General features: G+C 43.6%; 1 protein-coding gene across 1 annotated transcript in view; it reads right to left on the bottom strand.

The window, feature by feature from the left end:
• LOC126165380 (transmembrane protein 120 homolog) overlaps positions 1-26,976 on the bottom strand; it is a 74,536-nt gene that overhangs the window by 2,027 nt on the left and 45,533 nt on the right. The window contains exons 6-7 of the mRNA XM_049920314.1: positions 26,348-26,571; positions 26,093-26,227 (exon numbers count right to left, since the gene is read on the bottom strand). Coding sequence (XP_049776271.1) covers positions 26,093-26,227; positions 26,348-26,571 — 359 coding nt within the window. The remainder of the gene's footprint in view (positions 1-26,092; positions 26,228-26,347; positions 26,572-26,976) is intronic.

The raw sequence follows: 26,976 nt of genomic DNA, 5'->3' as shown, positions 1-26,976 counted from the left end.
TATTTAAAGAAAAGATTTTACGTATGCAAGCTTTCAGAGCCAGTGGCTCCTCCTTCCAGCAGAAGGGTTGAAGGGGAAGGGAAAAGAATTGGAGAGGTGTAGGAATAGGGATAGAGTTTGTAAAAGTCACCCAAACTCTGGGTCAGTGGAGACTTACCAGGCAGGATGAGAAGGAAAGACTTATTGTTGGGGGCTGCACCAGAAGAGATTTGAAAACCTGGTGGCTTAAAGGTGGAAGACAGGGTGATATGTAAGACAGAGTACTGCTGAAACAGTGTGAACAAGTTAATAAGAGTGAAAAAGCACTGTATGTAAGAGGTGAGAGGGAGGAGGAGAAAAATAGACAGGTCAGAAAATTAAAGATGTAGAAAACTTAAATGGAATGAAGAAAGGAGTATCTACTCTGAAGAAAGAATTGAGTGCAAAGCAAGCGGAAGTTCTGAAAAATGTTGGTAGGTGCCTCCACAACTAACTTCTGCCGTCGAATATATGCAGCGCTACACAGGCTTACTTCGTAGGCACAGAGATAAATACTGGCGACAAAACCTCTGAGTCAGTAAATAATTTTTTTTTTTTTTTTTTTAAAGGTGGAAGACGAGCTTTTCTTTCTCCGCCGCAAGTTTCGACCACTGCATTTACATACATTATCCAACGAAGTAAATACAAATTCCGTATTGTTCATCTTCGAATTTAGCAGAATTTCAATGTACTACGAAAATCCGACTGGCAAGACTGTTGCTAATAGGAGCCTGATGAAATGTGAATCACATGCAGCATTCTCTTCACCATAAGAATAATACTAATATAAACATTTTGCCATGTATTCTTTCGTGTTTGCTGCTATCTCATTTAAATCCTGTCTGCCTAATAAACTATGAAACTAGAGTGAGACAACAGCAAACGCGGAAGAATATACGTGTCATGTCGTGTTTATATTCGTATTATTCTTATGCCTAATAGTGATACAGTCAGAAACGAAGGCAACTGACTAGATTTTTAAATCTAAGATGACTAATTTTTGTGCAGAATTTGATGTACTAAAGAAGCGGCCACAAAGATTTTCAAATGGAGAAAAATTTTCGCCTAACTCTCCTTCAGAACATCATACGCAGTCTATTATTTGGTTCTTGTTGATCATTATCAAAGAAAGCAGCAGTGTAAGTAACAACAAATAGCAGTCTCTTGCCATTGTTTCGCTAATGAGACGATTCCTCTCCTTTTTGTTTTTTTAAATTGTAAGCGGCGATAGCGCGCACAAAAGCAAGCCATGCCGCGGGCGGCAACAGGCCGTAAACACGCACTATCAGAATGCGACAAACAATGCATGACGCAGTACAGTAATGCATTTTCAGCTTAGAGTGACGTAAACACCTAAACAAAGAAAACAGCAATTATCAGATCAAAGCAAAATAAGCAATCGATTCAAACCAGACGAAGCATGTGAAAAAGGAAGGGTACCCGCATAAATACGGACGGAGCGCCTGACGCATAGCAATGGCTACCTGGTAAAGCTTAACTGCTAATCCTACGACTCGAACCAAACTACTGTAGCTGTATCGTCTTTCATTCGACCTAAATTGTGTCTCATATTGCAATGGACCAACTTTGTTTCGATTTGGAGGTGCGGCCTAAAACTTTTCTCTCCCCTTGAATTTCGAGTCTCAAATTTCAGGTGCGGCTTAGATTCGGGAATTATTTTTTCCTTTATTTCGAGTCTCATTTTTCAGGTGCGGCTTAGATTCGAGTAAATACGGTATGTCATAGCACTTGTTCCCACCTGCAGAGTTCTGAGAAGTGGTGTCTGGGGGAAGAATCCAGATGGCACAGGTTTTGAATCAGGCATCAAGGTCCCAACTCTCCAGTTGTAGAGCACAGGATATTGTGTGCTGCCTGTATACACCCTCTGGCTATGCCCTTTCATCCTAACTGACAGCTTAGTGGTAGTCATGCCGATGTAAAATGTCAAACAGTGCTTATGTAACAGCTGGTATATGATGTGTCAATTCATAGATGGCTTTCCCTTTGATAGTATTTGACAGTTACAGGGCTGGTATAGGTGGCGGTAGCAGGGTGTATAGGGCCAAGTCACTCAGTGGGCGGTCACAGAGGTAGGAGCCATAGGGTAGGGAGATGGGTGCAGAAAGAGCACAGGATCTGATAAGGATATTGCGGAGATTGAGAGGGCAACGAAAAGCTGTTCTACATGTGGTGGGCAAAAACTCAAGCAGAATGGATCTCATTTCAGGGCATGATTTTAGGAAGTCGTGGCCTTGTCGAAGTAGCCGGTTAATACATTCAAGACCAGGATAATACTGTGTGATAAGTGGTGTGCTCCGAAACGTTTTTGGATGGATCAGCAATACCAGGATTGGATGTGATGGCTTGGGAAATCTGTTTCTGAACTAGGCTGGTGGGGATTACATCCAGTGAAGGCTGAGGCAAGAATGGTAGTGTATTGCTGTAAAGAGTCTGCATCCAAAGAAATATATTTGCCTCAAATCCGAAGGCTCTATGGGAGGGAACATTTGACTTGGAAAGGATGGCAACTGCCAAAGTTTAAGTACTGTCGTTTGTTAGTAGGTGTAACACTGACAGAAGTGTGTATCTGGCCTTCGATGAAGATGAGATCAACATCAAGGAAAGTGGCATGGGATTCAAAATAGGACCATGTGAAATTTAGATGGGAGAAGGTATTTAGAAATTCAAAATTCATTGAATTAAAATTCATTAACAGTTCAGCCTCACCATGAATCCATATGGCAAAGATGTCATCAATGTGTCTAACTCAAACCAAGGGCTGAAGGATTATGGGTCCCAGAAAGCCCCCTCCAAGCAACCCATGAAAATGTTGGCATGTGAAGGAGCAGTTGAACACAATGGACAGTGTCTTGAAAGCAAAACAAGGATAATGGAATGTTGTCTAATTAAATCGGGTGATGTTGAGGGAATTAGATTAAGAAATGAGACACTTAAAGTAGTATGAGTATTTTTGCTATTTGGGGAGCAAAATAACTAATGATGGTCAAAGTACAGAGGATATAAAATTTAAACTAGCAATGGCAAGGAAAGCATTTCTGAAGAAATTTGTTAACATCAAGTATACATTTAAGTATCAGAAAGTCTTTTATGCAAGTATTTGTATGGAGTGTAGCCATGTATGGAAGTGAAGCATGGACAATAAATAGTTTAGACAAGAAGAGAATAGAAACTTTCGAAGAAGAATGCTGAAGATTAGATGGGTAGATCACGTAACTAAAGAGGAAGTACTGAACAGAATTGGCGAGAAGAGGAACTGATGGCACAACTTGACTAGAAGAAGGGATTGGTTGATAGGACACGTTCTGAGGCATCAAGGTATCACCAATTTAGTATTGGAGTGAAGTGTTGAGGGTAAAAATCATAGAGGGAGACCAAGAGATGAATACACTAAGCACATTCAGAAGGATGTAGGTTGCAGTAGGTACTGGGAGATGAAGAAACTTGCACAGGATAGAGTAGCATGGAGAGCTGCGTCAAACCAGTCTCTGGACTGAAGAGCACAACAACACAACGGGAAGGAGTCATCCTGGTTCCAATGGCCATACCCCTGATCTGTCTGTATGTCTGCCACTCAAAGGAGATATACAGTAGTAGTTGGTAAGTATAAAGTTGATTAAGATGAGGGGGAAGAGGTCATGTGTTTGGAATCAGATGGACACTGACTGAGTAAATGTTCAGCAGCAGACAGCCCATGTATGTGGAGGATACTGGAATAGACAGAGGTGGCATCAATGATGGCAAGCAAGGTGTGTTGTGGGAGTGGGACGAGCAAGGATTTCAGACAATCTAGGAAATGGTTGGTGTCTTTAATATAGGAGGGAAGTCTTCGTACTTTGGGAAGCAGATACTGACCGACTAAGGCAGATATAAGTTTGATTGGTTCTATCTACATCTACATACATACTCCGCAATCCACCATATGGTGCTTGGCGGAGGCTACCACAACTAGCATCTTCTCTCTCTGTTCTACTCCCAAACAGAACCAGGGAAAATGACTGCCTATATGCCTCTGTATGAGCCCTAATCTCTCTTTATCATTGTGGCCTTTCCGCAAAATACAAGTTGGCGGCAGTAAAATTGTAAAGCAGTCAGCCTCAAATGCTGGTTCTCTAAATTTCCTCAGTAGCAATTCATGAAAAGAATGCCTCCTTTCCTCCAGAGACTCCCACCCGAGTTCCTGAAGCATTTCCGTAATACTCGCTTGATGATCAAACCTACCAGTAACAAATCTAGCAGTCCGCCTCTGAATTGCTTCTATGACCTCCCTCAATCTGACCTGATAGGGATCCCAAATGCTCGAGAAGTACTCAAGAATAGGTCATATTAGTGTTTTATAAGCGATCTCCTTTACAGATGAACCACATCTTCCCAAAATTCTACCAATGAACTGAAAGACGACTATCCGCCTTCCCCACAACTGCCATTACATGCTTGTCCCACTCATATCGCTCTGCAATGTTACGCCCAAATATTTAATCGACGCGACTGTCTCAAGCGCTACACTACTAATGGAGTATTCAAACATTGCGGGATTCTTTTTCCTATTCATCTGCATCAATTTACATTTATCTATATTTATAGAGTTAGCTGCCATTCTTTACACCAATCACAAATCCTGTCCACGTCATCTTGTATCCTCCTACAGTCACTCAATGACGACACCTTCCTGTACACCACAGCATCATCAGCAAACAGCCGCGCATTGCTATACACCCTACCCAAAATACCATTCGTGTAGATAGAAAACAACAGCAGACCTACCACACTTCCCTGGGGCACTCCAGATGATACTCTCACCTCCGATGAACACTCACCATCGAGGACAATGTACTGGGTTCTATTACTTAAGAAGTCTTCGAGCCACTCACATATTTGGGAACCGATCCCATATGCTCGTACCTTAGTTACGAGTCTGCAGTGGGGCACCAAGTCAAACGCTTTCCGGAAGTCAAGGAATATGACATCCGTCTGATACCCTTCATCCATGGTTCGCAAGATATCACGTGAAAAAAGGGCGAGTAGCGTTTCGCAGGAGCGATGCTTTCTAAAGCCGTGCTGATGCACGGACAGCAATTTCTCTGTCTCAAGGAAATTCATTATATTCGAACTGAGAATATGTTCAAGAATCCTACAACAAACCGATGTTAAGGATATTGGTCTGTAATTTTGAGGATCCGTCCTTCTACCCTTCTTATATACAGGCGTCACCTGCGCTTTTTTCCAGTCGCTCGGGACTTTACGTTGGGCAAGAGATTTGCGATAAATGCAAGCTAAGTAAGGAGCCAATGCAGTACTCTCTGTAAAACCGAATTGGAATCCCATCAGGACGTGGGGATTTATTAATTTTCAACCCATTCAGCTGCTTCACAACCCCAGGGATGTCTATCACTATGTCCTCTATATGGGAATCTGTACGAGACTCAGACGGCTGTACGTTTGTACGATCCTCCTGCGTGAAAGATTTCTCAAATGCTAAATTTAAAATTTCATCTTTCGTTTTGCTGTCTTCCGTTGAAGCCCAAAACTACTGGACAACCAGGGTTATTGAGTTTGTGGATCTTAGGAAGAAGGTAAAAGGCGAGGGTGCTTGGTTTGGGGTTGTAAGAAGTTCTATAGAGTGTGAGGGGCCTGAGGTTTTAAGGAGGGATTGTGGGTCAGTTTTAATCACAAGGATGGGATCTTGATGGCAGATGCTGTATGTAGAGGTGTCAAGACAACTGGTTTAGACCTTCACTAACATACTCCTGTCAGTTGAGTACCATAGTCGTAATCCTTTGTCTCCTGGGAGGACAAGGATGAAGTCATCAGCTTTTTGGGAACAAAGGCCTGGAGTTCTGCAGAGGACAGTATGTGAGGAACTCTTGAAAGGTTTGTAAGGGATGATTTTGAGATAGTGGTTGTGGATGAAGTTGAGATTGTGGTCAAACTGCTTAAGGCAGGGTTTGAAAGTGTTATTTCCAGTTGACTTTACGGGTGAAAGAAAGTAGGTCCTCCACACAAGCAACACGATTAAAGGCAGGTTTACGGCTGATAGTGAGACCCTTGGATAATACAGATAATTCAGGAGGGGAGAGTGGTTCAGACAAGAGGCTGAGAAGACTGTACTGTTGTGACTGGTTCTTGTGATTATGAGTTGTTATTGGTCTGGGAGGCAGTGGTGAAGGCGGTGAGATGTTAAGGAGGTTGGGCAAGTTCAATTTGTAGGAAAGGAATGGTGGTTGATGGAGTGGCTGTTCAGGGAGCTGAAGAGGGACACTACAGGAAACACCACTGTTGAGGTAGTTTAGGAGAAGGCAGGATAGCTTTTACAGGTGCAGTCTGGCATGCTGTTGTGTCTGAAATTGGCTTGGTGGATAATACCCCCAAGGAAACATGAGGGGCAGATAACTGCAGGATTTTGTAAGAGGAGAGACGTCTGGTGGAGTGGAAACTGGCAGATGAGGCATATAGGTCACAGGTAATCAGGGTAAGTGCGAGAGTTATCTGTATTTGAAACTGTTAAAGACCATGGTGGAGTAGGACTTTCAATGTTAGGCCTTTGGGAGCAGCTCAAAGGTGAAGCAGTTTTCAAGAAACAGCATATGGGACCATAGTTTTGATACACATTTGCACTATTTCCAAAAAGAATGAATACAATATGTGACAGTACAGTTTAGAGTGTTAGAAATGGTGGCAGTGGCAAAAAAGAGGAGCAGAGAGTGGAAAAAGATAGAAAAATGGAAGAAAAACAAGGAAAAACTTCTGAAAACTCAGAAAAATTTGTACAAAAATTGTGAGAACAGACAATGGTTAACAAGAGGTATTGAGTGTGTGAGAATTTTTCACAAGAAAAGTGGTATATTTGATATGAAAAAAATGATTGGAAAAGAAAAAAAAGATCTATAGGGAAAGACATGTAGAGAGAGAAAGTTTTAAAGACTGGCCAAAGAGAAAGAGAAAGTCATACCAGAAAATGCACACTGCAACATAATTGTTTGGATGCAGACTCTCTACAGCAATACACTACCATTCTCACCTCAGAATTCACTGGATGTAATTACCCCACCAGCCTAGATCAAAAGCAGATTTCCCAGGCCATCACATCCAATCCTGGTACTGCTGATCCCTCCAAAAAACGACTTCGGAGCACACCACCTGTCACTCAGTATTATCCTGGTCTTTAATGTACCAGATGTACCGGTATCAAATGAGCGTTAAGATACAAATGTGTCGATAGGGAACATTTGTGTGAACGGCCCTTAATTTTTTTTTTGTTTCGTTGGTATGACGTCTGTCAAAGATATTTAGTATACATCAAGTCCTGGAACAAACAAAATCATGTGTTTTTATGGTGTTAACAATGTCGAATTTTGTACCAGAAAGTGATGATTTGTGGAAAGCATTAATTTTTTGTTTTCATTTGAAAAAAATTGCTGCAGAGTCGCATCGAATGCTTGTTGAGGCACATGGTGATCATGCTCTATCAGAAGCAACATGCAAAAGATGGTTTCATCAGTTCAGAAATAATGATTTTGATGTAAGAAATGAAGAACACGGAAGACCACCAAAAAAGTTCGAAGACGCTGAATTGCAAGCAATATTGGATGAAGATGATACTTTGAGTCAGAAGCAAATGGCAGCAATGCTAAATGTTGCACAACAAACAATTTCTGACTGTTTGAAAGCTATGGGAAAGATCCAAAAGTGTGGAAAATGGGTGCCACATGAGTTGAATGAAAGACAGATGGAAAACCGAAAAACCATTTGTCAAATTTTGCTTCAAAGACATGAAAGAAAATCAATTTTGTATCGAATTGTTACTGGCGATGAAAAATGGATTTATTTTAAGAATCCTAAATGGAAAAAATCGTGGGTTAATCCGGGACAACCATCAGCATCGACTGCAAAACCAGATCAATTCGACAAGAAGACAATGCTCTGTGTTTGGTGGGATCAGAAATGTGTGGTGTATCAAGAGCTTCTAAAACCCGGTGAAACTGAATACTAATCGCTACAGACAACAAATGATCAATTTGAACTATGCATTTATCGAAAAAAGACCAGTATGGGCCAGAAGACATGGCAAAGTAATTTTTTTACAAGACAATGCACCTGCTGGTTCAGGATACAATCAAAACACTTGGATGGGAGCTGCTACCCCACCTGCCATATTCACCAAACTTGGCCCCTTCCGACTACCATTTGTTTTCATCAATGGGACACACATTGGCCGAGGAACACTTCAATTCCTACGAAGAAGTCGAAAATTGGGTGTCTGGTTTGCTTCAAAAGACAAACATTTCTATTGGTGTGGTGTCCACAAATTGCCAGAAAGGTGGTCAAAATGTATAGGAAGCAATGGTCAGTACTTTGAATAAAATGTACTTACTTTTCAATTCAAAATTAGTGTTTCATTTTCACACACACACACAAAAAAAAAAAAAAAAAAAAAAAAAAAAAAAAAAAAAAAAAAAAAAAAACACGCTCATTTCATACCGGTACACCTGGTATTAACCAGGTACTTCGAGACAAGGTTATGACTTCCTAAAATCATGCCCTGAAATGAGATCCATTCTGCCCGAGTTTTTGCCCACCATGCATAGAATAGCGTTTCATCACCCTCCCATTCTCCACAATATCTGTGTCAGACCCTATGCTCCTTCTGCACCCATCTCCCTACCCTATGGATTCCACCCTTGTGACCGCCAACTGCATGACTTGCCCTATACACCCTTCTCCTGCGACCTATACCAGCCGTGTAACTGTCAAAACATACTGTCAAAGGGAGAGCCACCAGTGAATCGACACATCATATACGCTGTTATGTAAACCGTGTTCAGCCTTTTAACATGAATACCACCAAGTTATCAGTTAGGATGAATGGGCATAGGCAGAGGGCATACACTGGCAACACACAATACCCTGCTGCAGAGCAGTCGTGACCTTGGTACCTGTTTCACCACATGCACCATTTAAATTCTTCCCTCAGATACCACTTTCTCAGAACTCTGCAGGTGGGAACTAGTGCTACAACACGCCCTCCGTGATTGCCACCCACCTGGCCTTAATTTACGTTAATTTCTTCTGTCTCAGCATTTCTTCACAGTAACTACTCCTTTCTCCATTTTAGTTTTCTACATCTTTCACTTTCTGACCTATGTATTTTTCGCCATCCCCTCCCCACCTCTGTTACATATGTACTTATTTTTTTAACTCTTATTAAGTGTTACACAATGTTTTAGCAGTACTATCTGTCTTGCATATTACTCAGTCTTCGAACTATAAGCTCTCAGGTTTTCAAATCTCGTCTGGTGCAGTCCCCAACAGTTAGTCTTTCCTTTTCATCCTATCCAGTAAGTCTCCCGACCCAGGGTTTTGGGTGACTTTTCCAAACTCTACCCCTTTTCCTAAAGCTCTACAGTTCCTTTCCCTTCACCCTTCTTCGTTCCCCTTCAACCCTCCTGCCGGTAGAAGGAGCCACTGGCTCCTGAAGCTTGCATAACAAACCTTTTTTTAATAATCGCGTTCTCCTGACGCCGTTTGGTGATTAGAGTTTTTTATCTACCACAGATGTACAGTTTGTATCAGAGGGAAAGTTCTCTGAAGAAAATGATAAAATTATGAGGCAGAATTGCTGATAAATACCTATCTTCAGCATAAACGCTAGTACTGTCAATGGACACCCACTAAAGTACATACACTAACCTACCTTTCTGAATTAATAGTTCCTTCCATCTCTCCTCCTAGATTAAGGAACTATTAGTTCCTAAAGCTAGACTAGTGCACATACTTTAATGGATGTCTATTGGCAGTACTAAAATTTCTCCTGAAGACTGGTACTGGCCAGCAATTTGTTTCATAATTCTGATAGATACAGAATTTAACTGATGAAAGACAACATACAAAAATGCAACAAATAAAGCGGGAAAAATGGAATACAGACATCTAAAAATGAAGCTGACAGGAAATACAAATTGGCAAATCAAGAGAGGAGAAATACAAAGCTGTAAACGCATGTATGACTGTAGGAATGATAGATGCTGCCTGTAGCAAAATTAGAAAAAAAAAGAAAAATAAATAAATAAATAAATAAAATAAATGGAGAAAACAACAGCAGGTGTACACATCATGAGCTCAGATGAGAAGTCTGTGTTAAGGGCCATGTTGCACTATCAAACATTTTTGAAAAACCTTTTATAAAAGCTAGGACACCACTCTAAACTTTCACAAAAGATCTGTTAAAAGTACTCCAGTACACTGTCCAAGATTTTATAAAATTTCTTTTTATAAAAGATGTGACAAAGTTCTTTTACAGTGTAACATAGACATAAGCAGAGTAGGGAAGGCTGAGAGGTGAAATGAATACACAAAAGTGCTATACAAGGGAAATGAACTTTAAGTCAATCAAATAGAATGGGAAGAGGAAGCAGAGGTGAGAGATACAACACTGCAAGAAGAATTTGAAAGGAGCCCTGACAGACCTAACTCAAACAAGGCACATGGAGTAGATGAAATCCCTCAGAATTATTGACATCTTTGGGAGAACCAACAACTGCAGAAATATTCCACCAAGTCTGCATGATGTGATACTAGTGAAGTAACATAAGACTTAAAGATGAATGGAATAATTGCCATTCTAAAGAAGGCAGATGTGAATATTACACAACCTTTAGTTCAATAAATAGCAGAGTTTGGCTGCAAAATACTAACACAAATTATTTAGAGAGGAACAGAAAGATCGGTAGAGGCCGACTTTAAAGAAGACCAGTCTGGGACCTAAAGAAATGTACAAATTTACAAGGCAGTGCTGATCCCACTTATCTTAGAAGACATAATGACATAAAAACATACCTACATTTTAGTATATGTCAACTTAGGTTTTAGAGAATGCTTTCGAAAATGTTGACTAGAACTTTTGAAAAAAGGAAGGAAAAATTCAGAGAGTAAGAGGTTATTTGCGACTTGTACAGAAGCTGGACTGCAGTTATTGTTTTACAGTTGGACATGCAAAGAAGACAGGGTTGTGTCCTATCCCAATGTTATTCCATCTGTGCATTGATGATGTGTGACGGAAAGCAAGGAGAAGTTTGAACGGGAATTAAAGTTCAAGTAGAAGAAATAGAAACTGAGGTTTGCCAATAACATTGTAATCTTGTCAGAGATGGCAGAGGACGAACAAGATCAGTTGTATGCAATAGTGTCTTGAAAAGAGTGTATACAATGAACAATAAAAATTAAACAAAGATAATTGAATGGAGTCTAATTACAACAGGTGATGCTCAGGGAATTAGATTAGGGAATGAGGCACTGACAGTAGTGGCTGCATTTTTATATTTGGAGAGTAAAATAACTGTCAACAGCAGAAGAAAAGTGGATGTAAATTGTAGACTTGCAATAGCATGGAAAGCTGTTTGGAAAAAGAGCAATGTTTTTAATATAGTTTCCTCAAATTATATGTCTAGAGAGTAGGCTTACATAGAAGTGAAGCACGGATGATAAGAGAACAGAAGCTTTGAAATGTAGTGATACAGAACAATGCTTAGATCAGACAATTAATGAAGAGGAACTGAATTGAAATGGTGAGAAAAGGAATCTATGGTACAAGTCAACTAAAAGAAGGTATCAATGGATAGAATGCATTATGAGGCATAAAGGAACAGTTAATTTGGTAATGGAGGGAAGTGTAGGGGGCTAAAAATTGCAGAGGGAGACCAAAGCTTTACTACAGTAAGGAGGTTCAAATGGATTTCAGGTGCTTTAGTAGTCCAAATATGTTTCTTTTTTTCTTTTTGGAAGGGAGGGGGGGGGGGGGGGGGGAAGAGGCATAAATGACTACACAGTGACATCATCTGTCCTTTGTTCAAGGGATAGTCCACTTGGAGAGCCAGAAATTTGTTCGAATTGAGATTGTATATAGGAATGGTAAAAACCAAGACCTTGAAACCATATTGATGCCAGTGATGATAAAAACTTAAAGAGAAGGAAAGATAACATGCTAAGTTTCAGACAGGCACAATTCCAGGACACTTACACATAATATTTTGAATAAAGACAAAACACACACACACACACACACACACACACACACACACACACACACACACACACACGCACACACGCGCGCGCGCACACACACACGCATGCGCGCGACTGCCAACCCAGCCGCTCAGGCCAGACTGCAACTATCACATGGGATGGAAGAAGCAATCTGGAGAGGCGGAGAAGGGGAAGAGACAGCAGTGTACGGGTGGAGGAAGAAAGGAGTGGTGTCTGGTAGAGTGTGTAGGGACTAGAATGCTAACAGGTACAGAGTCAGTAGGTTGCACAGAGATGGGGAAACAGGAGCAAATAAGGAGAGGAGTTGGGAAAGATGAGCAGGCGCATTGGCAGAGGGTGGCAAATAAGGAAGGTGGGAGACAAGAATGGGGAGGAGGTGATAGAACAGAGCGGGTGTAAACTGTTGGGTGGAGGGTGTGGGGACAGTATGTTACAGTTGGTGGAGGCTGGGTTGATTACAGTAGCGGAGAATGTGTTTTAAGGGTAAGTCCCATCTGTGCAGTTCAGAAAATCAGTGGTGGAAGGGAAGATCCAGATGGTTTGGATAGTGACGCAGCCATTGAAATCAAACATGTTATCTTCAGCACCATGTCGTGCCACGAACTGGTCTACTTCGCTCTTGACCACAGTTTGGCAGTGGCCGTTCATCCTGGTGGACAGCTGGTTGGTAGTCATATAAATATAAAAAGCTCCACAAATATTGCATCATAGCTGGTAAATGACACGAGTGCTTTCACAGGTGGCCCTGTCTCTTATAGGGTAAGATAAACCTGTGACAGAACTGGAATAGGAAATAATGGGTGGGTGGATTGGGCAAGTCTTGCACCTGGGTCTTCCACAGGGATATGATCCTTGTGGCTAGGGGTTGGGATTGGGAGTGACATAGGGATAGATAGGATATTATGGAGGTTGGGAGGGTGACAGAGCACCACTTTATGAGGGATGGGAAGTATCTTGGGTAGGATGTCCCTCATTTCAGGCCATGATAAGTAATCAAAGCCCTCATGAAGGATGCAGTTCAGTTGTTCCAGTCTAAGGTGGGACTGGGTGATGAAGGGGGGGGGGGGGGGGAGGGACTGGGTGATGAAGGGGGGGACTTCTGTGTGGCTGGTTTCCAGGGTTTTGGGGGGTGGGGGATTTACTGTGCGAGGAGAATTGGCATGGGAGGTCTGTTTGTAGACTAGGTCTTGGGGGGATAGGGCCTGTCTGTGAAAGCCTTGGTGAGGCCCTCAGCATACTGGGCAAGAGAGTTCTTGTAACTGCAGATGCGCTGTTCCCAGGTGGCCAGGCTGTATGGGGGGGGGGGGGGGGGGGGGAAGAGAGATTTTTTGGTGTCAAAGGGATGACAACTGTCAAAATACAGGTACTGTTGGTGGTTGGCAGGTTTAATGTGGACAGAGGTGCGGATGGAGCCTTCAGAGAGGAGGAGGTCAACGTCTAGGAAGGTGGCACGCTGTGTTGAGGAGGATGAGGTGAGGTGGATGGGAGAAGAGATGTTGAGGTTTTGAAGGAATGAAGATAAGAGTGATTCTGTGCTGAGTCCAGATCATGATGATATCAATGAACCTGAACGAGGCTAGGCATTTGGCTAGGAAGGTCTCCTCTAGATAGCCCATGAACAGGTTGGCATAGAAGGGTGCCATGTGGGTTTCCACTGCTGTGGCGCAAATTTCACAGCACATCCTCCACTCCCACAATCATCCCAGCCTCAACCTACGGTAACATACTACCCTACACAGTCCATCCAACAGTTTCCACACCCCTCTGCCCAATAACCACCTCTTCATTCTTGCCTCCCATGCCACCCTCTGCCAATGCACCTGCCCATTTGTCCCTGCTCCTCTCCTTTTTCACTCTATTTTCCTTGCCTCCCTACCCCACAACCTCCTGAAGCTGTGCCTGTTGGCATTCTAGTCACTGCACATACCACCAGACAGGGCTCCTCTCTTCCTACACCTATACACTGGTATCACTTCCAATTCCTCTTCCCCTTCCCCTCCCCTCCAGATTGGTGCTTCCATTGGATGTGATAGTTGGATTCTGGTCTGATCTGGCGGAGTTGGAGGTCATGTGTGTATGAAGTGTGCTCGCTTGTGTGAATGAATGGTGTGTGTGTGTGTGTGTGTGTGTGTGTGTGTGTGTGTGTGTGTGTGTTCTGATTAAGGCTGAGGCCGAATGCTTATGAGTAAGTGTCTTACTTGTGCCTGTCTGCAACTTCGCGTGTTATCTTTACATTATGTAGCAATCTATTTTTTCATGCACTGTTCACATTCCTATCTAGTATTTTCCCTTTTTTTAGAAAGAGAAAAATATCTGAAGTGGGACAGTAGCAGTGTCAGAGCAGATGAGGGCTCAACTGTGAATACATACACCTCACCCACATCTGACCTCCCTGCCAACCCAATGAAGGGCTAAGACAGCAAAAGCAAAAGTAATGCCTTGTAGCAATGAGATTTGTAGTAGTGAAAGTGAGAAGGCTAAAAAAGTAATGAGCATCAGCTGGACCAACAACAGTAAAATGTGATGAGATAAATAATCATGTCTTTTTTTTTTTGTGGATTTAGGGCGCACAACTTCAATGGTCATTAGCGCCCTGACTACTCTAAGAATGCACCGCGAGGCACAAGTTGACAACAACAACTAAAAGGGAAAACACGATAAAAGACAGACTGACAGGCATAGGATTAAAAAACAGCATCATCAAATGTCCTTAGCGAGGTTTGTCAAATTGATAAAACAAAGAACACGAGCAGCTGCTCGTGGGTCATCCGCTAAAATGGCATCGAAAGTATTTGGCAGGTTAAGATCGAGGTGCAGTGTGTTAAGATCTGGACAGGACATTAAAATGTGTCTAACCGTCAGCAAGTGCCCACATGGGCAGAACGGCGCCGGCACAGCCGTCAGCAGATGGCGATGGCTGAACCGGCAGTGTCCAATTCTTAACCGGGCTAAAACGACCTCCTCCCGCCGAGAAGGGCGTGAGGAGGACGTCCAAGCCACGGGAAGAGGTTTTAAGGCCCGAAGCTTGTTGTCGGTAAGTGCAGCCCAATCGGCATGCCACAGCGATAAAATGCGCCGACAAATGACCCTGCTAAAATCGGACGAAGGGACACAACAAGAAGCTGTCCGAGGCTGGAGGACCGCAGCCTTGGCCGCGGCATCTGCAGCTTCGTTCCCAGTGATACCGACATGGCCAGGAACCCACATAAAGCTAACCAGAGAACCGACGTCCACCAGCTGCTGAAGAGAGCGTTGGATCCGGTGTACGAAAGGGTGAACCGGGTACGGATCACTGAGGCTCTGGATGGCGCTCAGGGAATCTGAGCAGATGACATAAGCAGAATGTCGGTGGCGGCAGATGTAAAGAACAGCCTGGTAGAGGGCAAAGAGCTCAGCTGTGAAGACCGAACAATGGCCATGGAGCCGGTATTTGAAACTGGGTGCCCCGACAATAAAGGAACACCCGACCCCGTCATTGGTCTTAGAGCCATCTGTATAAATGAAAGTCATGTTGATGAACTTCGAACGAAGTTCCAAAAAACGGGAGTGGTAGACCGAACCGGGGGTGACCTCTTTTGGGAGCGAGCTGAGGTCAAGGTGAATGCGGACCTGAGCCTGGAGCCAAGGTGGCGTGCGGCTCTCGCCCACTCGAAAGGTTGCAGGGAGTGAAAAATTAAGGTGTTGAAGGAGGCGACGAAAGCGAACTCCAGGGGGTAGCAGGGCAGAGACATACAACCCGTATTGATGGTCAAGAGAGTCGTCAAAAAAGGAACGATAAGACGGATGGTCGGGCATTGACAGTAGCCGACAGGCATACCGACAAAGCAGTATATCGCGCCGGTAGGTGAGTGGCAATTCGCCAGCGTCAGCATGAAGACTCTCTACTGGACTAGTATAAAATGCTCCGATCGCAAGTCGTAAACCCCGATGTTGTATGGAGTTGAGGCGGCGTAAGATGGATGGCCGTGCAGAGGAGTATACGAAGCTCCCATAATCCAGCTTGGAGCGGACGATCGACCGATACAGACGAAGTAGGACGGTTCGATCCGCTCCCCACGACATATCACTGAGAACACGGAGGACATTTAAAGAACGGGTACAACGGGCGGCCAAATATGACACATGTGGAGACCAGCTAAGTTTCCTGTCAAAGGTAAGGCCTAAAAATTTGGTTGTCTCCATGATTGGGAGAGCAACGGGACCGAGTCGTAAGGACGGTGGGAGAAACTCTTTGTAGCGCCATAAGTTAATACAGACCGTCTTCTCGGCAGAAAAACGGAAGCCATTGGCGACACTCCAGGAGTAAAGACGGTCAAGAGAACGCTGAAGACAGCGCTCCAGGACACATGTACACTGCGTGCTGCAATAGATGGTAAAATCGTCCACGAAAAGGGAGCCTGATACATCAGCTGGGAGGCAATCCATTATTGGATTGATCGCGATGGCGAAGAGAGCGACGCTCAAAACTGAGCCCTGTGGCACCCCATTCTCCTGGCAAAAGGTGTCAGACAGGACAGAACCCACACGTACCCTGAACTGTCGATCCGTTAAAAAGGAACGAATAAAAAGAGGGAGGCGACCGCGAAGGCCCCATGTATGCATGGTGCGGAGAATGCCCGCCCTCCAACAGGTGTCATAAGCCTTCTCCAAATCAAAGAACACAGCCGCGGTCGGGCGCTTCCGCAAGAAGTTATTCATAATGAAGGTCGACAAGGTAACCAGATGGTCAACAGCAGAGCGGCGCCTACGAAATCCACATTGTACATTGGTAAGTATGCGTCGAGACTCGAGCAGCCAAACCAATCGAGAGTTAACCATTCGCTCCATCACTTTACAGACACAGCTGGTAAGCGAGATAGGTCGATAACTGGAAGGTAAGTGCTTGTCCTTCCCCGGCTTAGGAATCGGGACAACAATAGACTCGCGCCAGCATGCGGGAACATGTCCCTCAATCCAGATGCGATTGTATGTACGAAGAAGAAAACCTTTACCCGCAGGAGAAAGGTTCTTCAGCATCTGAATATGAATAGAATCAGGCCCTGGAGCGGAGGACCGTGATCGGCCAAGTGCGTTTTCGAGTTCCCGCATGGTGAATGGGGCATTATAACTTTCACAATTCGAGGAGCGGAAGTTAGGTGGCCTAGCCTCCTCTGCCTGTTTGCGGGGGAGGAAGGCAGGGTGGTAATGAGCGGAGCTCGAAACCTCTGCGAAAAAGCGGCCGAAGGCATTGGAGACAGCCTCAGGGGCCACAAGGACGTCATTCGCGACCTTCAAGCCAGAAACTGGTGAGTGGACCTTAGTGCCAGATAGCCGGCGCAGGCTACCCCAGACAACAGAAGAAGGAGTAAAACTGTTGAAGGTGCTTGTGAAAGCAGCCCAGCTGGCTTTCTTGCCGTCTTTGATAATACGACGACACTGAGCACATAATCGTTTATAATTGATACAATTCGCCACTGTAGGGTGGCGTTTAAATGTGCGTAAAGCACGTCGACGAGCACGTAAAGCGTCTCTACATGCTGCGGTCCACCAGGGGACCGGTACGCGACGTGGAGTAGAAGGAGGGTGAGGGATGGAATATTCAGCAGCAGCGAGAATGACTTCCGTGAGGTGTGCGACCTGACGATCGCAGCTTGTGAAGGTTTGAGCCTGAAAGGTCGCCCTGGAAGAGAAGAGCCCCCAGTCTGCCTTGGAGATGGTCCAACTAGAGGAGCACGGAGAGGGGGTATGCTGCAGGAGATGGATAACACACGGGAAGTGGTCGCTCGAATATGTATCCAAAAGGGCATACCATTCAAACCGGCGTGCAAGTTGGGGAGTACATATAGAGAGGTCTAAATGGGAATAGGTGTGAGATGTGTCTGAAAGAAAAGTAGGGGCGCCAGTATTGAGGCAGACAAGATTGAGCTGGTTGAAAAGGTCTGCTAACAAGGAGCCCCTCGGGCAGGATGCTGGAGAGCCCCAAAGGGGATGGTGGGCATTGAAGTCTCCAGTTAACAAAATTGGTGCAGGTAGCTGAGCAATAAGTTGCATCATGTCTGCCCTGGTAACGGCAGATGACGATGGAGTGTAAACGGTACAAAAGGAAAACGTAAAAGTGGGGACAGTAATGCGGATGGCAACTGCCTGCAGGCCGGTGTGCAACGTGATGGGATCGTAGTAAATATCATCCCGGACCAGCAACATGACCCCTCCATGAGCTGGGATATCTACCACAGGGGGTAGGTCAAAACGCACAGAGGTATAGTGTGCCAAGGCAATTTGATCGCATGGGCGTAGCTTCGTTTCCTGGAGGGCTACGACGAGCGGACGGTGCAAGCGGAGCAGCAACTTCAAGTCCTCTCGGTTGGAGCGAATGCTGCGAATATTCCAGTGAATAAGTGCCATCGTAAGAAAAGGAAGATGAGAGAAGGGGTCACCTCGAAGGCCGCTTAGGGCCTGGCTTCGAGCAAGCACTGCCGCCGCTATCAGTGGGCGGACAGTCATCGTCCATTGGGTCTATAGAGTCATCGGCCATCTCGGGAGGATGGCCGGGAGGGGGAGCTTCCTCCGCCGGTGAACGGCCAGATGTACGGCTACCAGCGGTGCGGCCAGGCGAAACGGATGACGGCCTGGGGCGGCAACCGCTGGGTGGCGCAGGAGAAGAAATGCGCCGTGGCGGAGAAGGAGAACTGTGCTTCCTATGCGCCTTTTTGGAAGGACGTTTGGTGGAAGTACCGGTCGAAGGCTGGGAGGTCGAGGTACGGAGGAAGTCTGCACGGGATGGTTCCTTCTTGAAGGCCCGTGCATCTGACTTCGGGGTCTTCGTCTTAGCATAAGCTGAGGAAGGGGCTGGTGTCTGTGGGGTGATGGGAGGAAGAGGAGACGTCGACCGCGCGATCTTAGCACTGGCCGAACGGACGACCGTGGTGCTGAAGGTCAGATCGCATGTCTGGGTTGCTACCTCCCAGGTAGTCCGAGGAGAGGCGAGGACAGTACTGTATTTCCCCGCTGGGAGCAGCGCGGGCTTCCTACTAGCCAATAGCTTGCGAGCAGCCGAGGTGGACACTTTCTCTTTGACCCGAATTTCTTGGATACAGCGTTCTTCCTTATAGACAGGACAGTCGCGGGAGGATGCGGCATGGTCACCCTGACAGTTCACACAACGAGGAGACGGAGGTGGACAGTCACCCTCATGGGCATCCCTGCCACAAGTGACACATTTAGCCGCATTGGAACAAGACTGTCAAGTGTGATTGAAACGCTGACACTGGTAGCAGCGCGTAGGTGTTGGGACATAGGGGCGAACAGAAATAACCTCGTAGCCTGTCTTGATGCGCGATGGCAGCTTAACACTATCGAAGGTCAAGAAAAGTGTCCGGGTCGGTACAAGGTCATTGTTGACCTTTTTCATGACCCTATGGACAGCCGTCACGCCCTGCTCAGCGAGGAAAGATTGAAGCTCCTCATCAGTCAATCCGTCGAGGGAGCTAGTATAGACTACACCACGAGACGAATTCAAAGTTCGGTGGGCCTCCACCCGGACAGGGAATGTGTACAGGAGGGTGGCCCGAAGCAGTTTTTGTGCCTGAAAGGCACTCTCAGTTTCTAGTAATAAGGTGCCGTTACGCAACCTGGTACAAGATTTGACAGATCCGGCTATGGCATCTACGCCCTTCTGAATAACGAAAGGGTTGACAGAGGAAAAATCCTTTCCGTCCTCAGATCGAGAAACTACGAGGAACTGTGGGGCAGGCGGTAGTACTTTTGTCACTGTTGGCTGGTCACGTTTCCGTTTTTGGGTCGAAGTCGAGAGAGATGGAGTAGAATCCATTGCGGAGGAATCCCCCATGATTGCCAGCGTCTCCGATGGCGCGCTCCTTCCTTGTGGGGACCCTCTCAGAGGGCACTCCCACCTTAGGTGAATGTTTACACCTCAGGTCACACCTCCCGAGAAACAGACGGAGGGACCAATCGGCATGGTCAGAAGGTATCAGCTCAGGCAATCACCCCTCCCCGGGCCTGGCCTTTACCAGGGGGTACGCGCGTGCCTTACATGTCTACCCAGGGCGGGGACTTACACGTTACCCCGTCACCGGCTACGCGTGCGAACGCGTGGGTCGGCCTTCAGGCACACACAGGGAGGAAGGAAGAAGAGGAAAAAGAAGAGAGAGAGGGAGAAAGAGGACAGACTGTCTCAAACGCCGAGGCGGAGACCAGAGAAGGCAAGGAGAAGAAGGCAATGAGAAGGCAAGGAGAAAAAGGCAATGAGAAGGCAAGGAGAAAAAGGCAATGAGAAGGCAAGGAGAAAAAGGCAATGAGAAGGCAAGGAGAAAAAGGCAATGAGAAGGCAAGGAGAAAAAGGCAATGAGAAGGCAAGGAGAAAAAGGCAATGAGAAGGCAAGGAGAAAAAGGCAATGAGAAGGCAAGGAGAAAAAGGCAATGAGAAGGCAAGGAGAAAAAGGCAATGAGAAGGCAAGGAGAAAAAGGCAATGAGAAGGCAAGGAGAAAAAGGCAATGAGAAGGCAAGGAGAAAAAGGCAATGAGAAGGCAAGGAGAAGAAGGCAATGAGAAGGCAAGGAGAAAAAGGCAATGAGAAGGCAAGGAGAAAAAGGCAATGAGAAGGCAAGGAGAAAAAGGCAATGAGAAGGCAAGGAGAAAAAGGCAATGAGAAGGCAAGGAGAAAAAGGCAATGAGAAGGCAAGGAGAAAAAGGCAATGAGAAGGCAAGGAGAAAAAGGCAATGAGAAGGCAAGGAGAAAAAGGCAATGAGAAGGCAAGGAGAAAAAGGCAATGAGAAGGCAAGGAGAAAAAGGCAATGAGAAGGCAAGGAGAAAAAGGCAATGAGAAGGCAAGGAGAAAAAGGCAATGAGAAGGCAAGGAGAAAAAGGCAATGAGAAGGCAAGGAGAAAAAGGCAATGAGAAGGCAAGGAGAAAAAGGCAATGAGAAGGCAAGGAGAAAAAGGCAATGAGAAGGCAAGGAGAAAAAGGCAATGAGAAGGCAAGGAGAAAAAGGCAATGAGAAGGCAAGGAGAAAAAGTTCAACAATTCATACGTTTTCTGCCAATACTGGAGGCAAAGAACCGAGATCATGCTTGGCATGGAGAGCCAGGAGGAGGGGGCAGTGCACCGAAATGTGAGCTACTGTCTGTAAGGCTCTGAAACCGAAACAAGGGAAGTGGCTAATTATGTAAGATAAAATTGAGTTAATTTGGTATGACTCCCTCCTTTTGGGAGGAACAGAAGGAAGATGGCACCTTGCAGCCATAGTCGCTTTGGCAAGGTGGATTTATTAGTGGGGTACTAGCTTACTAGATGTTGTTCCACCTACAAGTGAGGAGAGGTCTTATTTGCACTTGCAAATCCATACCTAGCATTGTTGACAATATCCACTCCTTGGTGTTGTGTTATTACATTCCTTCTGAAGAAATTGCAGCTGAAGATATCCAAGAAGATTATAATTTATATTACAATATTGTTTATGTATAAAAATTCTATATTTATATTTTGACATGTTTGTAATACTGTTTTTGCCACTAGTAGAGGAAAAAAAAAAAAAAAAAAAAAATACAAAAAACACCATTTGACTAGCTGGACGATTAGGAAATTGTCGGATGATTGCGTAAGTGAGCAAATGTTGGTATTGTTTGAACTGAGGGGGGAAGATCCCAACTTTAGCAAGGAAACTGTCTATGAGACTATTCTGGAAGGCGCCAATGGCCAGTCGTACCCCATGACGACAGTCTGGCTCCAACAATTTCAAAGCTGAATGTGCCACTGAGCCATAAACCAGGCAATCATACTACAAAATGGACAGACCAGGGACTGGTAAATACGGAGTAGAGTAGTGGGATCTGCATGCCACGAGGTGTGGGCAACGAAGCAGAGCGTTAAGCTTTCACTGGAGGGTGTGAGGAGGAATGAAGGAGGAAGCCAAATGGTAGAATTTTGCACAGAGCAGAATTTACTCATCGCTAACACTTGGTTTAAGCATTAGGAAAGAAGGTTGTATATACGGAAGAGACCTCGACATACTAAGGTTTCAGATTGATTATATAACAGTAAAACAGAGATTTTTGGAACGAGATTTTAAATTATAAGACATTTCAGGGACAGGTGTGGACTCTGACCACAATTTATTGGTTATGAACTGTAGAGTTAAACTAAAGAAATTGCAAGAAAGTAGGAAATTAAGATGGGACCCAGCTAAGATGAAAGAACTAGGGGTCACTCAAGAGTTTCAGAAGGAGCATTAGGCAAGATTTGACTGGAACAGGGGAAAGGAACAAAGTAGAACAATACGGGTAACTTTAAGAGTGAAATAGTGAAGGCAGCAGAGGATCAAATAGGTAAAAAGGTAAGGCCTAGTAGAAATCCTTGGATGACACAAGAGCTACTAAATTTAACTGATGAAAGAAGAAAATATAAAAATGTAGCAAATGAAGCAGGTGAAAGGGAATACAAACGTCTAAAAAATGAGACTGACAGGAAGTTCAAATGACTAAACAGGAGAGGCTAGAGGACAAATTTAAGTATTTAGGAGCATATATCAATAGGGGAAAGATAGATACTACAATCAGTAAAATTAAAGATGTCTTTGTAGAAAAGAGAAGCATCTGTATGATTATCAAGAGCTCAGATGGAAAAACCATTCCTAAGCAAAGAAAGGACACCTGAAAGGTGAAAGGGGTATACAGAGGGTCTATACAATGGAGATGAAATTGGCAATATCATAAAATTGGAAGAGGACACAGATGAAAATGAGATGGGAGACATGATAATGCGAGAAGAATCTGACAGAGCACTCCGGGACCCAAGTTGAAATAAGTCCCCGGGAGGAGATGATATTCAGTTATAACTACTAATAGCCTTGGGAGAGACATCCATGACAAAACTCTTCCATCTGATATGCAAGATGTGTGAGATATCATGAGACTTCAAGAAGAATGTAATAAAGCCAAATCCGAAGAAAGCAGCTGCTGACAGGTGTGACTATACTAAAATAATTCTTTACAGAAGAATGGAAAACTGTTATAAGCTGACCTTGGGAACAATCAGTTTGAATTTCAGAGAGATGTAGGAAAATGTGAGGCAATATTGATACTACAACTTTTCTTAGACGACAGAGTAAGGAAAGGTAAACCTACGTTTTTAGCGTTTGTAGACAAAGCTTTTGGCAATGTTGACTGGAATACTCTGAAATGTTGAAGGTACAAGGGGTAAAATACAGGGAGCAAAAGGCCATTTACAACATGTAAAGAAACCAAATGGCAGTTGTATGAGTTGAGGGGAATGAAAGGGAAGGAGTGGTTGAGAAAGGAGTGAGACAAGGTTGTAGACCATTCTTGATGTTATTCAACCTACAATGAGAAAGCAATGAAGGAAACCAAAGAAAATTTTGGGGTAGGAATTACAGTCCAAAGAGAAGAAATAAAAATTCAGGTTTGCAATGAAACTGTAATTCGTTCACAGGCACCAAAGGACTTGGAAGAATATTTAAACATAATGGACAGTGTGTTGAAAGGAGGAGGTGAGGAAATTAGATTAGGAAATGAGACATTGAAAATAATGGATGAGTTTTACTATTTGGGCAGCAAAATAACTGATCACAGCCAAAGGAGAGAGGATATAAAATGTAGGCTGGCAATGTCAAGACAAACATTTCTGAAGAGGGGAAATTTGTTAACAACAAATAGAGACTGAAGCATTAAGACGTCTTTTCTGGAGGTATTTGTTTGGAATGTAGCCATATACAGTAGTGAAACATGAATATGGACAATAAACAGCTTACATTACACACACACACACACACACACAGCAGGCAGTGGTCATATATACGTATGCGAATTGCATTTGCATGATATGTGTGTGTGTGTGTGTGTGTGTGTGTGTGTGTGTGTGTGTGTGTGTGTGGTCTTTCTGTTGTGCCTGTCTGTGACTCAGCATTCCACTTAGTGGTGAGTATCCTTTTTATTATATTGTCCTTATTCCATCCTGGATTTTCCATTGTTCAGTATTATATGCCTTATTCAGAATGGGATATTTATTGATGAAATATTGTTCTGAACAATTTTGTCCTGTCCAGTACATGTTTTGAATCTGTATTAAAAACCAGTACTTGCCTCACATATTTTGTAAATTCTTACTCCAAATCTCGCTCTTTTTGATGGATTAAGTGTTTTATATCCTGAACGTCTTATTATTTCATTAAGGATTTGCTTCTACTGACCTTTTCATTCTGTGTGCAAATTTTGTTAAATTTCTCTTTCAAAAGGTTGATACGTCTTATCTCTTGAAATCCATCAGTAATGTCAGCAATTTCATTATTGCACAAATGCAGGAATCTTTAAATTTGTTTGCTGCGCAAGGTATCTGCACAGTCTGAGGCACCTTGCCACAGTTTGCGCAGCTCCCCCTCTCTCCCATCAGAGGTTAGAGTCCTCCCTCAGGTGTGTGTGTGTGTGTGTGTGTGTGTGTATGTGTGTGTGTGTGTGTGTGTGTGTTGTCATTAGTTTAAGTTAGATTAAGTAGTGCGTAAGCCTAGGGACCGATGACCTGTCCCATAAGAACTTAACACAAATTTCATATTTTTTCTAAATTTGTTTAAGTCTTTTAAAAGCATTATCTTTTTAAATAATGGTGGTTTACTACTAGTCTTTTAGACCAATAAATTTGAATATTTGGTTATCTGACTTGAGCCGTCAAAATGCACAGTGCATATTACACCTTCATTTCATCAAAAGTAACAAAGTAGTAAGTGTTGTCTTCTTTCAGGTTTTTCCACTCATTGTCAATTATCTGACGTGTGAAGAGATTTGTTTCTGTAGTAAGTATTTCTCGAAATTTTTCATCAAACATAACTGAAAATAGTTCTAATAATCCTGGGTGTTCACCTAACGGATTTGAAACAGATGCTTTTATGCCACGAGTCTTAGAATATTTCCAAATTATTGGTGTGTGTTTCTCTTCCTGCCAAATACAAAACACACATTATTTAGGTATTAAATTTTCCTCTTCTATTAAATTCTGCATGCTTTCTATTTTGTACAATCATTTTGCTGCCACTAGATTCTTCCATCACTACATTCACAACACATGCTCTTAATATTATGCAGGGTCTTATTAAATTATTCTTCAAAAACTGAAGCACAAAATCATTATTACACTTTCTTTATAACACAGAAATGCATTGTGACTAATTCTTGAGGCGTAATGGTAAGAACAAAACCACAATTTTAAATGACAAGTGTGTCTCACAAGTTAGACTCACAATGTTCTATGTTTGAACCGACTTTCATTCCCCGTGAGTGTGACTTCTTAATGTTTACATTAGGTCCACATTTGTTTCCTCGAGTGACTCAAGATATTCATGTTCGGTCCAAAATTGTTATCACAAGTTAGATTCATCAAAGTATGGCACGAGATTAAAAGGGTTTTCGATTTCCAAGTTGCATGTTATTTGATACTGGTATTTGTTTTAAAGTAAAAGAAAAAAAAAAGTAGCACTCCGTCTTCAGGCCACGAGTGGCCTACCGGGACCATCCGACTGCCGTGTCATCCTCAGTGGAGGATGCGGATAGGAGGGGCGTGGGGTCAGCACACCACTTTCCCGATCATTATGATGGTATTCTTGACCGAAGCCGCTACTATTCGGTCGAGTAGCTCCTCAATTGGCATCACGAGTCTGGGTGCACCCCGAAAAATGGCAACAGCGCATGGCGGCCTGGATGGTCACCCAACCAAGTGCCGATCACGCCCGACAGCGCTTAACTTCGGTGATCTCACGGGAACCGATGTAGCCAATGCGGCAAGGCCATTGCCTTTGTTTTAAAGTAAAGCATATAGAAAAAGAAAGCACCATTTTTATTCGCAATTATTTTTGCTTATGGAGCTCTTTGATGTAAATTTAGGAAATTACAATATATTGTCCATTTTATTAGTCTTTAAAATCATTTAATCACATTTCATTTACAATTCATAACAGTGGCAACTGAATTATATTAGAGAGTGAGGGGTATTTTAAGGGGTTAAAACTGTCTTACCTGGGTCTTACTGTGGCTCCCCATGGGTTTACTACCACTATTGTACTGCTCTCTTAGCTTTTGGGGAATAACCAGTGATGTGGTGACAGCATTGCCAATGAATAACACAAAGAATAATCCCGAAGACACGGGGACCTAGAAATAAAAAATTACTTAATTGCTTCCAAAATGTCACGATCCACCCTTGGCCATAGAATGTTTTATTTAATTAAACATTTACATTCAATAACAATCAATGTAAATTTTATAATTTACCTGCCAAGTTGCTTCAGGGTGGAATGACAAGTTGTACAATGTGTATGCATTAACAAGCTGGAAAACGTATCCAACAAAAAGGAAGGGTAGAAGAAACCCCAGACCACGCCACATCCACGAATGAAAGCCTTCAATAGTTATATCCATGTTATGTCGTTCCCCAAGAGCTTTCAGACGGTAAAGAATTCCTTGCTGATACCTGAACTGCAAGTACTGAACAATACCTGCAAAAGACATTCATACATTGTGTATAGTTTTACAGCATTTGTTTCACTAATTTGTGAAAATAATAAATCAAACTGAAAAATCACTATAGCAAAGGTGTCTGACTTTCAGATACAAAGGAGCCCACTTTGCGGAACTTAAGAGGAAAATTAGAAAGCACAAAGTGTGTAAATGTATCACAGTTACACAACACTGAATCCCAAAATGAAATGAAGTGAAATGCTAATAAAATGGCAGTGTTAAAATCTAGAAATGGATAAAAAAAGAATGAATCATTAACTTACAAAAAGTTAAGCACAAAAAAACATTGAAAGCACGTGAAAATACATCAAAAAGCAGTGAAAAGTCTGAAAAGCAGAAGAAATACTGAAGGAAACAAAATCTGCCAAAACAAAAACTTTGCA

Source organism: Schistocerca cancellata, chromosome 1 (assembly GCF_023864275.1).
Source record: "Schistocerca cancellata isolate TAMUIC-IGC-003103 chromosome 1, iqSchCanc2.1, whole genome shotgun sequence".
Classification (NCBI taxonomy): Eukaryota; Metazoa; Arthropoda; class Insecta; order Orthoptera; family Acrididae; genus Schistocerca; species Schistocerca cancellata.
The sequence above is the reverse complement of the archived record's forward strand: the minus strand, read 5'-3'. Positions and strand labels throughout refer to the sequence as shown.